This window comes from Gossypium hirsutum, chromosome A12 (assembly GCF_007990345.1).
Source record: "Gossypium hirsutum isolate 1008001.06 chromosome A12, Gossypium_hirsutum_v2.1, whole genome shotgun sequence".
Taxonomy (NCBI): Eukaryota; Viridiplantae; Streptophyta; class Magnoliopsida; order Malvales; family Malvaceae; genus Gossypium; species Gossypium hirsutum.
In genome coordinates this window covers 94,748,266-94,763,286 of record NC_053435.1, presented here as the reverse complement: position 1 = coordinate 94,763,286, position 15,021 = coordinate 94,748,266, and the positions used below count along the sequence as shown (strand labels likewise).

The 15,021-nt window shown below is 32.0% G+C and overlaps 3 protein-coding genes across 6 annotated transcripts; 2 read left to right on the top strand and 1 right to left on the bottom strand.

The window, feature by feature from the left end:
• Nucleotides 1–3,169: 3,169 nt before the first annotated feature.
• LOC107920065 (beta-1,3-galactosyltransferase GALT1) lies at nt 3,170–9,237 on the top strand. 2 transcript variants are annotated; one of them, XM_016849573.2, is made up of 9 exons: nt 3,170–3,417; nt 4,709–4,881; nt 5,060–5,820; nt 6,266–6,495; nt 6,582–6,863; nt 7,435–7,563; nt 7,635–7,814; nt 8,301–8,408; nt 8,582–9,237. In XM_016849573.2, exons 2-9 carry the CDS (start codon nt 4,853–4,855, stop codon nt 8,792–8,794), a joined length of 1,932 nt encoding a protein of 643 aa, XP_016705062.2. In that variant the 5' UTR covers nt 3,170–3,417; nt 4,709–4,852; the 3' UTR covers nt 8,795–9,237. The 2 variants fall into 2 exon arrangements, with proteins under 2 accessions (XP_016705062.2, XP_016705063.2); XM_016849574.2 differs by having other exon boundaries at nt 3,215–3,417; nt 4,772–4,881.
• Nucleotides 9,238–9,464: 227 nt separating this feature from the next.
• LOC107920067 (50S ribosomal protein L18) lies at nt 9,465–11,709 on the bottom strand. 3 transcript variants are annotated; one of them, XM_016849576.2, is made up of 5 exons: nt 11,586–11,709; nt 11,119–11,291; nt 10,872–10,960; nt 10,413–10,565; nt 9,465–9,816 (listed from the first exon to the last, which is right to left on the bottom strand). In XM_016849576.2, the coding sequence occupies exons 2-5, from the start codon at nt 11,213–11,215 to the stop codon at nt 9,661–9,663; spliced, it is 495 nt and encodes a 164-aa protein (XP_016705065.1). In that variant the 5' UTR covers nt 11,216–11,291; nt 11,586–11,709; the 3' UTR covers nt 9,465–9,660. The 3 variants fall into 3 exon arrangements, with proteins under 3 accessions (XP_016705065.1, XP_016705067.1, XP_016705066.1); XM_016849578.2 differs by lacking the exon at nt 11,586–11,709 and adding an exon at nt 11,381–11,576; XM_016849577.2 differs by lacking the exon at nt 11,586–11,709 and having other exon boundaries at nt 11,119–11,576.
• An 85-nt stretch (nt 11,710–11,794) lies between these two features.
• LOC107920066 (uncharacterized) lies at nt 11,795–14,525 on the top strand. Its single transcript, XM_016849575.2, has 2 exons — nt 11,795–11,913; nt 13,584–14,525. The coding sequence occupies exon 2, from the start codon at nt 13,801–13,803 to the stop codon at nt 14,317–14,319; it is 519 nt and encodes a 172-aa protein (XP_016705064.1). The 5' UTR covers nt 11,795–11,913; nt 13,584–13,800; the 3' UTR covers nt 14,320–14,525.
• The last annotated feature ends 496 nt before the right edge of the window (nt 14,526–15,021 follow it).

Genomic DNA, 15,021 nt, shown 5'->3' with positions numbered 1-15,021 from the left:
TATAAGGATTTTTAAACCAAAGGAAGCCTGTGGGCAATGAGCCGAGCATCTATTCAGGAAATAAGATGTATTCACATGTGGAAGTCGTTGGAACATGCAAACTAGTTTTAGATTTTGGTTTTGTTTTGAACTTGGAAAGCACATTATTCCAAATTTCTTTATAAACTTGACCTTAGTTTCAATACTTGTGCCATTGAGTTATTCCTTTGATTTTTTTAAGATGCAAGTTTTAAACTATTTTATAAATCTGATATTATCAGGAATGGTACAATGTCTGATGATCTTTTGGAATTAATTTTCAAAACAACACCGTTTATAAAATAATGCATGTTATTGATAATGTTAGTATTAGACGTTGTGTCATGAATGACAAATAAATCTCCCAATTTGTGGCACTAGAGATTGGAACATATCTATATTAATAGAATTAAAAAGTTAGTAAATATTGGGGTTTTTGAAACTCTTGATTATACATATTTTGATTCATGTATTGATTGCCTTAACAGAAAGCAGATAAATAAAACCAATAAAGGTGCTAGAAGGAGTATTGAATTATTAAAAATCATACACACTAATAATTGTTGTCATGATATGAGTTTACATGGTCGCAAATATTTTACCATCTTTATAGATGATTACTCATGATACATGTATCCCTACTTACTTTTACAATAAAGATGAAGCATTGGATACTTTTAAAATATTTAAAACAGAGGTGGAATACAGTGTGAAAAATAAATTAAATCGTCAGCTTAGATAGAGGTGGAGAATACTATGGTAGATATAATGGAATTGGACAAACATATGGTCCATTTGCTAATTTTCTTTAAACGCAATGTATTATAACTTAGAACACCTTGTTTGGCTCACTAAATCAAAACGGTGTAGATGAGAGAATGGATATGGTATAAAGTATGCTTAGCAACTCCAAACTTCCTTTCTTTATTGTGGATATACACTCTTAAAATGACAGTGTATATATTAAACCAAGTTCCAACTAAGGTAGTTCCTAAAACACCATTTGAAAATTGTAAAGGTTGAAAATCGAGTTTTCGACATATATGCATTTGGGAATGCCCTTTGGAAGTAAGAGTTGGAAATATTTTCCATGTTCTAATATTTATGAGCTTGTTTACAATTTATATAAAATATTTAGAGATATCTGAAATTGTTTATAAATTTTCTAATAGAATTCATATGCTTAAACAACCACCATAAAGATGGAATTGGTTGAAGGACTGCGTCCATTGAGGGTATATGAAAGCTCTATGAAAATTCATGTAGAACCTTTAGAGAGAATGAAAGAGATAAGAAAGAGTTGCTACTATAGACTCTCTCATTCTATTTAATTTTCCACTAAATTCTAATAACTACCCAAGTCAAAAAAAATTCTTCAATGATAATTACCCTAAATACATAAAACTATTTAATTTCATATTATAAAATTAAGGACCCAAAAAAACGTAAAATATTTATTTAATAAACAACTATTTTAACATTCTTCTACTTGCTTCAAATTTTATAATAATGTCCTAAATATTAGTGTTATACATCATATTATTAAGTAGAAACATAGATTCACATGAATACTTTTAAAAATTATATTTGAAATAAACTCTTTTTAAGAAAATTCAAATTATCATACTTTTTTTCTAAAACAGAACAAAACATTATATTAATAAACATAAATAAATATATTTTAATTTTAATTTTATCCATTCATTATTTAACTTTTACTAATTTATCAAATAAATTTTTAATATAAATTTAATACTTATGAAATTTAATTTAATATTTTAATCTATTTTATAATTCATATTTGAGATTTATAATTATTTTTTCCAATAATAACGTCTCTAACTATTAAATTTGTATTCTCTCTTTTTAACACTACAGAAAACAAGCACCTAAAATTTACCATATACAGCAACTTTGAAAAGCGTTTAAGGTGCTAATTAATAAATTCCACAACAATTTTTTTGGTATGATACAACATAGGAGAGGTGTACTATTGCTTTCACATTAATTAAGCTACGTTCTTACGTTATTGAAATCCTTAATCATTGCTTGTCGGCATATCACGCTACTTGTCTGTCTTTGCTTCCCATTAAAACCCTAACTCTCCTCTCCCCCCCTTTTTTCTTAACTCCCCCGTTACTTTCTTATTTTTGGATTTTACCCTCTTTTTTCTGCTTTTTTAAATCTTCATAAAAAAAAAGCTCTTTCTCGAATTGCCCCTCCGACTATTCCCAACCAAAAGTCACAATGTGTAGAGTCACGTTTTCAATGTTACATTTTAATTAATAAATTATTAATATTAAATTATAATATATTTACTATGAGTGAAATTCTTTTTAAATAATAAATCTATTTATAACAATTTAATTTAAAGATAAAATAAAATTTTAGTTGAAATAGTAAAAATATAAAAAAAATTACAAAAGGAAAATTATGGGTAATTGTTTAAATGGGTTGATATTATTTTATAGGAGGAAGGAGTTGGGATTCAATTAAAGTATAATATCAATTAATAAGTCAGTTAAATATAATATAGATAATTACCGATTACTTAAAATACTAACTCGTAACATATTTTTTAAATTAATTAAAATTTATCAAATCAAACCTTCAGTTTATTCAAAAGAGATAAGACAACATTTAGTCCTTAAATTTAGTAAATTATTCAATTAGATCCTTGAACTTTGGTCTATATTAATCTTAAAACTTAACAATATTTCTCGATTTGATCCGTTAACTTAAATGTTGTTACAATTCCAAAATTATGCCACTTCACCACCTAAAATTTTATATAAAATATAAAAAACTTTAAAAATCATGTAAAAATAAAAAATTTTAATTCAAAAAATTCAAGTGATTAAATAATAAAAAATAAAAAAATAAAATATCACTTCATTGTGCGTTAATGAAATTCAAATTTAAAGATATAACTAAGGAAAGTAGTCAAATCCTGGAATTAATATGAAAAGAAAAGTTGAGCGGACCAAAATGTGAAAAATTACAAAGTTCGAAAAAGAAAGAAAAGAAAATCAGCCGACAGTATGCCACGTGTGGATACTTCATAAGGCATTCTAGTCAATGTCAAATCAGCTGATGCTAGTAAAAGCTAAGGGAAAATAAAATATAATAAAGTAAAAGTAAAAAAAGAAATAGGTTTTATGTTATTTATGTATTGTAGGGAGATAAAAAAAACAAATAAAAAAAAACATTGATACAACCTATTCAAGTCAGTCAACAACACAAATCTCTGTTTTTTATTTAGGAAGACCGGAAAACGGTTTTATTTCCCACCGTTGAGCTTTAAACGACTTGAAAGTTCAAAAAACAAAGTCCAAAACGACAGAGATCCAAACGCTGTATCCATTTTCTTCAAATTCTCTTCGATTTCTCTCTTCACCGGTAAGCTTCAGTCTTTGATTTTCTTGGAAATAACTTTTCTTCTTTTTCGCATATAGCATTCGTTTTAGTTTCGTTCAGTTCAATTTTTTTTGAAATTTTTTAATTCAGAAATGCTTTTTCTTTTCTTTAGTTATGTTACTCAATTTTTGCTTTTACTTTTCGTGTTTTCATTGTATTTTTTGAAGGGTTTTCATTGTTAAGTTCAGATTTAGTTCAACGCGTTTGGATCTGTCTCGAAACTTTTTTTTCGTTTTCTTTTTTGGGTGCAATTCTCGTTTTAGCTTGGTTTCAGGAAAAACCTGACGTAATTAGAAGATGATGGAAACTTAAATCTTGATTTTTTTTCTTTATGGAAATTTTGGAGTTTGAAACTTGTATCAATTAAGGTAAGGTACTAATGGAGCTAAGTTAGAGTAGGAAAAGACCATGCCCTCGGATCCTAGATTTAACTGACGCAAAATTTGAAAATTTATTTCTATTCAACCTTTTCTTTCTTCTCCTACATTTTCTCGCCTACCAATCGTAGCCGTGATGAGTAATTACTGTTAATTTTCATTACAAAAAAAGTCCGCAGCCAAAGCGAAGCGAATTCTGAATTTTTTATATGGAAATGTTATTTTTGTGTAATACAAAGAAAAATATTTATGACTTTTGATGCAAAATGAGAATAAAAATCAATATATAATTTCGATTAAAAGCAAATATAATTTGTTTATTCTCTGGGGCAAAATTATAATTTTGTAAACAAAGTAATAATTTATTGTTTGAAGCTGTAATTGCTTCCTGTTTGCTAAAGGTGTCACTCGTTTCATTTAGTCATATTACATAATTTATATAGCGAAAGTTTCTTGTTTGCTTCCGTCAACATGAATATAATATACCCATTGAAAGAGTAAACTCAACCACTCCCTCCATAAGAGCAATTGGAGTGAGACAGCTTTATACATTTGACTTGTACATCTTGGTTGTCTATGGCAACTGTTGCAAATTGATTATTGTTTGCTTGGAGAAAATGTTAGTTTGGTATTTTCTAAATTATAATGGTGATACTGGTGTTTATGAAATGTATGTCACTTGTCTTGGATGAATTTAGTGTAGCTTATCAATATCAATTAGGTTAGTTGTAAGCATTAAAGAGTAGATGCCTGGGTCTTCGGTTTGATTTGCTTTATCTTTTTGGAGTTGTGTACTTTTGTTGTTGGAATGTCTCTTTTTGTTGATGTGTTGCTTATTTTTGGTGGCAAGTTTTGATACCTTCTCCAATGGACTGATTGGTTTCATGTTCTGTCAGTGTGGCAATCTTATGCTCGAAGCGTGACAATGAATATTTCATAAAGTTGCTTCATGGTTGCAGAAATCTTGAGTTTTTATACATGAAGCCTGAAGGTGATGCTTGTAACTTTTGGTAGTTGCTCGGCTGGACAGCAGGTTGAAAATGAAGGCTGAAACACCCCATTTGACAAGGTGAAATGATCCTTCAGCATTTAATAGACTGTTGACTGTCTGTCCAAAGTGCTCCCATATTTTAACTCTTTATTTGCTACTTTACTTACTGTCTACAGATTATAATTTTATAAATCGCCTTGAATGCTTATTTCCTAGTTGTTGGCAAAACATTTTGATGTGGTTGTATAATTGGCAGAATGAAGAAATGGTACGGTGGTGCTCTAGTTTCATCTTTGTTTATGTTGTTGCTGCTGAGATATGGTTTTATGAAAAATCCTGTTGAAGAAAGCTACTTGATGAATCCCTTCTCTTCTAATGGAACAAATCCACTTGAATGGGTGCGTTTTACAGCTCCACCTGCACTTCAGAATCCAGGAAATGCTTCTCAAGTAATTTCTATTGATGCCATAGCCTTCAGTCTCTTTGCTCTAAGGAACCTCTCCAAGGGAGAGCAACAGTCTTTGCTGACCTGGAATTTATTGAAGAACTTAATTAACCATTCTCATGCTTTACCAAATGGAGTAGAGGCTATCAAGGAAGCTGGAAGTGCATGGAATAGCTTGATGGATTCAATTGAAGAGGAAAAACTTGGTTATGGGAATGATAATTCATCTAGGAAAGCAAAAGAGAAGCAGTGTCCCCATTTTCTTAATAAAATGAATGCTACAGAACCTGAGAGTCACTACAAGGTGCGAGTTCCTTGTGGCCTCACTCAAGGTTCTTCCATTACAATCATTGGCATTCCAAATGGCCTTCTTGGAGATTTTCGCATTGATTTAACAGGGGAAGCACTTCCAGGGGAGCCAGACCCACCAATAATTTTGCATTACAATGTTAGGCTTCATGGGGATAAGATAACTGAGGACCCAGTAATTGTCCAAAACACCTGGACTATAGCTCATGATTGGGGTGAAGAGGTGCGTTGTCCACCTCCAACACCTGAAGAGAATGAAAAAGGTAGAAAGACTTGCTACATCATTTTGGTACTTTACGCATACGCAAAAAGAATTAGAATCTTTCTTCTTGTTTTACCTTAAATAGGTCCATGTACCACCTGTACATTTTTAGTTTCATATACATTTTTATCTTTTTTAATTCTATTGAATCCCAAACATGCTCTTTTTCCTCTTTTGGATAAGACATTAAAGGAGTCCGAAAATTCCATCAACATAGAAGGTGTCATTAGGCTTTGTCTAGCATGAAACACTATTCTTAATGAAGACAATTAACAGTGAGCTACAAAAATGCTTTACCTTTAGTATGTGCGTTGGGATAGAGTATTCCCAACGCATGTAAAATTCCAATTGCTCCCTCTTCTTTCATCTTTTCCCTTTTATTTGTTTGTACATGAGAAATGTGTATTTTTTTCTGAGGTAACTCTCTACTTAGTTTATTGTTTCAGTGGATGAGTTGGAACAGTGCAATAAGTTGGTTGGTAAAGATGATAATCGGACAATTAGAGTGCACTCCCATGGTTTAAGATTGCCTTTAATGGGGCTGCAAGGGGTTAAACCCAGAAGGTATTTTCCTTTTAAGCAAGGTTCTCTTTTTGTTGCAACACTTAGAGTAGGACCGGAGGGAGTACAAATGACAGTTGATGGGAAGCATGTAACATCCTTTGCTTATCGAGAAGTAATTTCTAAATCCTCTTGTGAAATTTGTTTAATAATTAATAGTTCCGTTAAGCTTAATGACTTATTGGCTGCTTTTATATTCAGACATTGGAGCCATGGCTTGTTAGTGAGGTTAGAATTTCTGGTGACGTGAAATTAATCTCTGTGCTGGCTAGTGGTTTACCTACTTCAGAGGATTCAGACCATACGATTGATATAGAAGCACTTAAATCAGTTCCTCTTTCTATTCAAAGACCAGTGGATCTCTTTATTGGTGTTTTCTCTACTGCCAATAATTTTAAAAGAAGAATGGCTGTGAGAAGAACATGGATGCAGTATCCTGAAGTTCGATCTGGGACAGTTGTAGTCCGCTTTTTTGTTGGTTTGGTAAGGTTTCCTTGTGAATTTCTCTCACTCAAAATAGCTAGAATTTGGATGTTTGGGTAGTTCTAGTTCTATCATAATAAAGGAGAACCATTCTCTTGAAGCAATACATGGTTGAGATGTTCTTGCCACAAATGCTACATGGTTCTTGAATCTTGATCGTGTTTGCCAACCATTGTAGCACCACTAGATCACTTATGATTTTGTGCCAGAAGCATTAAATGCTGTTAGATGTCTTGAGCTGGGGGCAACATTCAGTATTTTCTCTGTTTTTAGAACATAGCTGTACCCAATAGGTGGCTTACGATGCTTTACTGTAATAAGTTGTTACCCCATTAGTTCAGCATATATATTCTACTCATAGTCACCTAAGCACTCATGTACTCTTTGTTTTGCTGAAATGCGCAATGATCTTATCTTTTGAATATGATAAAATAGTTAGACAGTTGACAGTTTTGGTGCGAAAATCCAGTGTTGTATCTCTCTTGAAACCATCATCGAGTTTGTGGTTTTAAGTTTTACAATTTTGTAAGCCTCTTATATAATCACTTACCAAGTTTGAGTTGTTCTGCAGCATAAAAACCATATAGTAAATGATGAACTCTGGAATGAAGCACGGACATATGGAGACATACAGCTGATGCCTTTTGTTGATTACTACAGCCTGATCACCTGGAAAACCTTGGCTATTTGCATCTTTGGGGTAAAGTCTTTGCCCCTTCATTTGAATAGGCAAAAATTTTCATTCCCTTATACAGCTTATCTCTTCTACAGACAGAAGTTGTTTCTGCAAAGTTTGTCATGAAGACAGATGATGATGCGTTTGTTCGTTTGGATGAAGTCATGGCTTCATTAAGCAGGATAAATGTAACTCATGGATTGCTTTATGGACTCATTAACTCAGATTCCCAACCTCATCGCAGTACAGATAGCAAGTGGTTTATCAGCCCTGAGGTAATTCTTCACTCAATTCCCTCAAATGGTTTCAACTATTCTGACTTGGCACAATGTCTGGAGATAGTTAATCATAAACTCTAAATTTTTGCTTGATATAAGCAAAGATTGGAAGGATGAACTACATTCTCTATTAATTTTGATTAGCTCCATGTTTAGCTTTTTTAAATCGAACACCATATTATGTTGTGTGATCATGTTCATAAAAGCAACATCTACTGGGATCACTGAAAAGAAAGAGAAAGCAAGATCAGCTCAGCTTTTTTCCAGAGTAGTTCACACATGGCTCACGTTTACGTGCATTACAATTCCTCTAGCTCATGCTAAAGTAACTCAAAGCTTTAGTTTGTTTTTAATATTATTGTAGCCTGCATAGGCATTCATTAATTGTATTTGTTGGTGACAAATCACCATTATTTAACTGTAATGGGATAAAAATCGTTTTCTGGTGCTTATTATCTTCTTGTCATGATGTGTTCAATGAAGGAATGGTCTGAAGAGAAGTACCCACCTTGGGCTCATGGTCCTGGTTATGTGGTGTCCCATGACATAGCAAAGGCTGTTTACAAGAGATTCAATGAAGTGCGCTTAAAGGTAAGATGAAAATTTTAACTCTTCCTTTATTCTACTTTTGTTGTTCTGGATTATGGAAACATATATTCATTATATATGTAAGCATGAAAGTTTATTGGAATAGGATTTCATCAATAACTCCTTGTGTGGATAACAATTCTCAATGTTAAACAAATGTCATGTGTAAATAACAGATGTTTAAACTCGAAGACGTGGCAATGGGCATTTGGATTGCGGATATGCAAAAAGATGGTTTAGAAGTCCATTATGAGAAAGAAGAGAGGATCTTTAACGAGGGTTGTAAGGATGGTTATGTTATTGCTCACTATCAAGGTCCAAGAGAGGTGATGTGTTTGTGGCAGAAACTCCAGGAGACAAAAAGAGCTAGATGCTGTGGTGATCCATAAGCATAGGCAGACTACTTTAAGGTATGCAATGGATTTTAGGTTATTCGGCAAACAATAACAGCAACTACATTTCATAACGAGCACTTTCCCAGTGCTAACTTTAACTTGACCAGAAATAGATGAGGGAACCAGTCAGTCATTGCCGGTTTGATTGATATGGGTCAAGAAAATTCGGAGTAAGAGAAGGATGTCTCGGTGGGTTTTTGTTTCTTTTATTCTTTTAAAGTTTTTTTTTGATATTAGGTAGATGGGGTTGGTAATTAAATTGGTGTATAATTAGCAATATTTTTGTAGGGGATACATAGTAATCAACATGACCGATTAGAAAATGGTAGATTGGTGCCTTGTATAGAGAAGCCCATAGCCAACATAAATATGCAGGTTTTACCCAAGTTCAGTCTCATGTACGCCTATGTTGTTATTATTATTATTATTATTTTGAAGTATTTGTGTCTGACATCTTTGTTTGGTACCTGTTAAGATATAAGAGTATAATCTTCGAAAGGAACGAAGGAATTTAAAAAAAAAAAACAAATTCAGCATAGACGTCCCCAAATCAAGGTATTGCCATCTCTCATATGTGAGCATTGGTTCGACCCGAGAGAGACACTTTTGAATGAGAAATCAGTGAAATACGTTGGATGTCAGCAGATGCTTGGGAAACAAGACATCGCAGAATCTGATTGTTACATTGTCATAAAAATACGACAAAAGTTGTAGACAATTGAAGAATGCATCAAACTAATAAAGGGCTTTTACATTCGATAAATCTTGCAAATTGCTATCTCAGATCCTACACTGGCAAATTACATGATTGATTAATTAATACTAAAAACCGAGGGTTTAAAAGGTAATTGGATTAAGTTCTATGTAGGCAAGAAACCATAGTTTGCTATTGCAATCTCAAAGGCTTGCATTCTCTCACCGCGTGCAAATCCATTGCGATCATAATATGATATTTCGTTTATGTTAAGATCAATACAAGCCTTTACAAGCTCTTCACCAACACGTTTAGCAGCATCCTGAAAATACCAACGCAACAGAAGCACCAGTTACTTTTTTTTCATGTTAACCATGCAAACATAAAAACACACGCACAAATTATTAAATGTGTCAAAACCATGTTTAAACATAGGGATAAATCTTCTTGGAAACCTAACAATCTGAGTATGCTGTCGAGCTTGTATTTTATTTTATTTTTCTCATGTCAAACACAAATTATAAACTAGTCAAAATCCTAAATATGAACATATACGTGTAGTGCTATCTATGTTGATTGTGTTTAAACATAGGGTGATATCTTCTTGTTGACCTAGCAATCTGTGCATGTCAGCAGTGTAAGCATAAATTACAACACAAATTACTAAATGCGACAAAATCCAAAAGATGAATGTATAGTGTAGTGTCAACTATGCTAGTCATGTTTAGGCATATATATCCTGTTGTACTTACTACACTGTTGTGTCTATGAAATATGTCGTGTTTGTATCATATTTTCAACTTGTCTCTAAACTCATTATTCTATATTGTTATATGCCCTAGACAGTTATCTAAACCCAAAATTTCTCTCCACAAGCAAGAAATATTCGAAGGCTATCAAAGACCCTATGATACTTACAATGGTGGTGCAAGTGGGATCGTCACGAATAGATTTCTGCAAAGTGCTTCCATAAAATAAACACTTCTTGTTTTTGTCATCGACCAACATAGCATACAACTGCTTCTCTGAACAGAATACCGACAGTCTTGGTCTTCTTGGGGTGCCATTAAACTGGAAATAACATTGAAAACATCCGACTCATAAACATGTAAAAACTCATGAAATTTATTTCACCAACTCTAGAAAATGATTCAACAATCTTTGTTGGGCCTTGAATGCTTTGTTACTCAGGTGTATATTTGTAGGCTCAATTTTTAAAATTTGAAGATTTTCGGAAGATCATATTCCATATCTATATCCAAATAAATTTCGTACACAAACTTCGACCATAAATATTTCAAAAAGAATAATAAAAATAACATACATGTGTCCTAGCCATTGTATTGCACATTTTCTTAACAGGAAAAGAAAGCATACCTTCTTTAGCATTCTTCTGTTCCTAATTTTAGCGCTTTCTGTTCTGGTATTTGCCTTTGCTTCAACTACTAATGTCTTAACAAAAAGATCTGTGGAAAATCACTTGATTTTACATTCAACCCAGAGCTAAAAATATATGGAAAAAAAATAGAATTTAGAATTGAAAAACTAGACATGTCCCAAGTCATTAGAACCAGATGAAGAAAAAGTTGGAACAGTTAGTAAGTGGAATATTGTTTAAACTTACTTGTCTTTTGTAAGGGGAGCAATTTGAAACATTTTGGAGTGGAACGAAAAATATCGCAAGTTTTAAACTGAAGTGCAGGGAAATTTGCCACTGCCATCGCTTGTAGTTACTGAAACCTGTCAGTCCCCCCAGCAGCAAATAAGAAACTGATTGATTTATGTCACCCTTCTCTCCTGCAAATATAAAGCAGAGGATAAAAGAAAGCCAAAAAGAAACCCCATTGGAGAAATGTTGACTAACACGATATTGCAGGTTCTGTTACATTTTAGACTTCAGCTAGACATTTCGACAAACATATAGGGTCCATGATATTTTGCTATATTATCATTCTTAGTTTTTAAAGCTTCTTAGATATAATCTAACAAAGTTATATCCAATCGAAAACATTTGCTCCAAATACTACTCTACCACAAACAAATGCGACTTTGGTTTTGTTTTGTTTTGGCTAAAAGTGAACTTACTCTTACCTTAAGCAAGTTTAATGAAAATAAAACTCAAACCCTTGTTTTGCATGCTTTTATTATTTTAGGTCGAAATAAAAGTGCTAATCAAACCGTTAGAAAAGGTTTGGTTATGGAAAACAATTTTATGTCCACCACGTGGATAAAAAATTTTATGTAAAAAAACATATTTATTAAAATTATTTAAATAAAAGAAAAGATTAGCACGTTACAGCCTCCAACAATTAAGAAAAAAAATATAACCTCCCATTATTGCCCTTTACCACTCTCCCTCACCGACCACCTCAAGTCACCACACCCCCAGCCCTGTCTCCTTGTTCCCATTCGATTTTAGGTATTTTTTTTCTTCTTCTTTTTTTTTTTCCTTTTTATATCGTTCATTTTTCTTCTTTATTTTTTCGATCAGATATTTGATCTTTGCCATTTTCTTTCAAAATGAAGATCTGGGTATTTTCTTTTTACTTTCTTTTGCTTCTGAGTATTGTTTTTTTTAGCCATTTTTATTGTATTTGAATTTGTTTTGAGCAAAAAGTTGTAGTTTTTGAGGGACTGTTTAAGCTTGAAAATATCTTCTTCTTTTTTTTTTTAACTTTAGTTTTAGTAAAATAAAAATAGGAATTTATATGTTTCTATTTGGCTATTTGGTGACAAATTAGCTATTTTTAATATCTAGTTTCACTGTTTTAAGCTTGAAAGTATCTACTTGTTTGTATAGATTTTTTTTTTCCTTTTTAATCTATTTTTAGTAAAATAAAATGGGAGTTTACTTGTTTTTCCCCTTCTGATTTAGGCTTCTCAGTTTGTTTCTTTGGTGACAAAATAGCCTTTTTTTTTTGAAAAGGGAAAAAAAAGCTTGAAAATGTTGAAATCAACATTCGTTGAGCCTTTGTTTCAATTTATGATCTGGGTTTTGCTTAGTTCTTTCATTTTGGGTGATTAATTAGAAAATTCCCTTTTCTTTGAGCTTTTTAATGATCTCTTGTAGAATCTGAGTTGTTTAACTCAGCTGGATTCAATATAGTTTTAGATCTTTACTTCTGTTGTAAATGCTTTTGTGGATGGTGATATGAGATTCTGTTGCTCCAAATCTTCATTTTCTTTTTAAGTATATATGTTTGACACTCATTTTCGTATTGGATATTTATCTGTGTTAAACATTCACACGACAGCCTAAGTAATATAGATAATTTATAGGTTCAAGCATATGTAGATAGTTTATTTACGAGAATATACGAACAAATCAATCTTGAGGAAAATAGTTAGCTTCATTGGTTTTAGTTGCAAGGCGACGATCATAACCAAAGGTTAAGGCTAATGGAGTCTTTCTTTTGGATCAAGAAAGATAAAGGAAAGATCTTCTAGTGAAACCGTGCCATTTTTGAATATACCTTGGGCTTAGGACAGGATAGTAAGGGAGTCCCTCACTAGCGCTCCTGTCCCATGGCAGGATGTGTTCTATTCTCGCCCGTGCAAGACCACGAAGTTCTTGAGCTTAGTTGTAGGACATCATAGAATTTCATAAAATATTAAGCAGCACAAGATACAGTTCTAGTACTTTTAGTTCGTTTTTTGGGATCGTTTTGGGAAATTGTGATTGTTAGTATAGATGTATTCTGTGTTATAAGTACGATTACTGCAAACTAAGAACATATTAAAATAAAAATAAACTACATGACAATATTCTGAACTTATTTATAGAGATTTTTTTACATGCAATGGATAGAGCAGAAATATAACTTATTTAAAGAAATTTATCATGTTATAAATTATATAAATAACATCGGCAATATTATTTTTTTTTAAAAGAAGGAAATTCCCTACGTAATCAATCGTAGAACGAATATTTTAAATTTATGCATCATATTCTTCTATTGCTCAATTCTCATTCTTTATTCATAATTTAAATTTATACATTACATTTTGTTTTGAGATTAATTTATACTATGATTTGAATATATATAACACTTTAATATCTTGTAGTAATGACTTGTTTGCCTTTAATAGTACAAAGTGAGAGGCGAAAAAGAATTGGTCTTGCATTGACAGTATGGTCGCAAATATGTACAGTTCCGAGTTGGTTCTTAGTTATTTTGGGTGCTGTCTCTAGCCTACAAACTTATAAACAAGGATTAGATCATATATTTTAGATTTTTTTGCTCAAAGAGATTATGTGAAGCGACTTGTACATGCTAGTGACGGGACTTGTATTGAACAAGTTAGGATGAATAGATCTGTCTTTTTTGAAGAATTACGTGCTGAGAATGTTGCTAATGAAATGAATCTTGAAGAAGGAAGCAATGACAATGGATGCGAAATTGATGCTTTCTTAGATGAGATGGATGATGACTTGGCTACACAATCGCAATTGTCTAATCCAAACAAAGTTGATTCTACATTTTCAAAGAAGAAGAGAAGGAGTTCTGAGGCTAGTGAACCATATTCTTCTACTTCACTTATCGATGCTGTCACGTTATTGGGGGATAATATAAGGATAGTTGGCCTTGAATTAAGTAGGAGCATTGCTTCCGAAATGCTCATTCAAAATAAGTCAAAAATGATCATTCAAGAAAAGGTACAAACTCTCTATGTGTTTTTAGGTGAAATAAAAGGTTTAACAGATGATGAGCGAATTGATGCATTGATCAAAATTCCTGATCATCCAATGCAAATGCTCGTTTTCTTAAGTCTACCACCTTCTATGCGATTAGCATGGGTGAGAAAATTTATTTCTACCCATTAAAGATGTGGTTGTGGTGGTGGATGAATATAACTTTTTGTAAGTTGTCACTTTTTGTATGTGTAAATGGGTACTGAGTAATATAAGTTTTTGCATGTAATTATAGGATGATATATTGACATGGAAGTATGTCATACAAATATTGTCATTTTTTGTATATGTTGTGATGATGGCTATGTTATGTAGATGTTGATATGATGGTTGGATTATGATGTTACTTTTTAACAGTATTTTTATTTTGATAGTAGTACCCTTTAACAATACTAGTAAACAACATAACCCAAAAAAAAAAAAGAAATTTTGATACAAAAGCTTTGTAGATCTAGGCTTTTGGAAGGTTTTTAGGAAAACCAAAATGGAAAATATGAAAAAAGAGATCAAGAAAAGTTCTTGGTAAAATTTAGGGAAATTCATGTTGGTGGCTGTCGGTGATGGAAGGTACCAGCAACGACGGTGGTCTATTGGATTTTGGAAAAATGTTGGAGAGGAATATGAAGATGAATTTGGGGAGAGAGAGGCGACCAATGAAGATGAAAAAGATGGAGAAAATAAAAAAAAAATCTCTTAATATAATTTAATATAAAATACTAATTTAATTTAATATAAAATAATTTAAATAATTTAATATAAAAATAAAAAATCTTTTAATATAATTTAGTCATAATTATTGAAAATAACCTCAATGTTTATTGGTTTTTTGGTTTT

Excerpts from the sequence above, each read along its gene's own strand:
- LOC107920065 (XM_016849573.2), top strand. The coding sequence starts at position 4,853 with ATGAAGGCTGAAACACCCCATTTGACAAG. Across the intron at positions 4,882-5,059 it reads GAAACACCCCATTTGACAAG|AATGAAGAAATGGTACGGTG; the intron begins GTGAAATGATCC and ends TATAATTGGCAG. Across the intron at positions 5,821-6,265 it reads ACCTGAAGAGAATGAAAAAG|TGGATGAGTTGGAACAGTGC; the intron begins GTAGAAAGACTT and ends TTATTGTTTCAG.
- LOC107920067 (XM_016849576.2), bottom strand. The coding sequence starts at position 11,215 with ATGGCAGTGGCAAATTTCCCTGCACTTCAGTTTAAAACTTGCGATATT. Across the intron at positions 10,961-11,118 it reads GCTCCCCTTACAAAAGACAA|ATCTTTTTGTTAAGACATTA; the intron begins GTAAGTTTAAAC and ends GATTTTCCACAG. Across the intron at positions 9,817-10,412 it reads ATCCCACTTGCACCACCATT|GATGCTGCTAAACGTGTTGG; the intron begins GTAAGTATCATA and ends TGGTATTTTCAG.
- LOC107920066 (XM_016849575.2), top strand. The coding sequence starts at position 13,801 with ATGAATAGATCTGTCTTTTTTGAAGAATTACGTGCTGAGAATGTTGCT.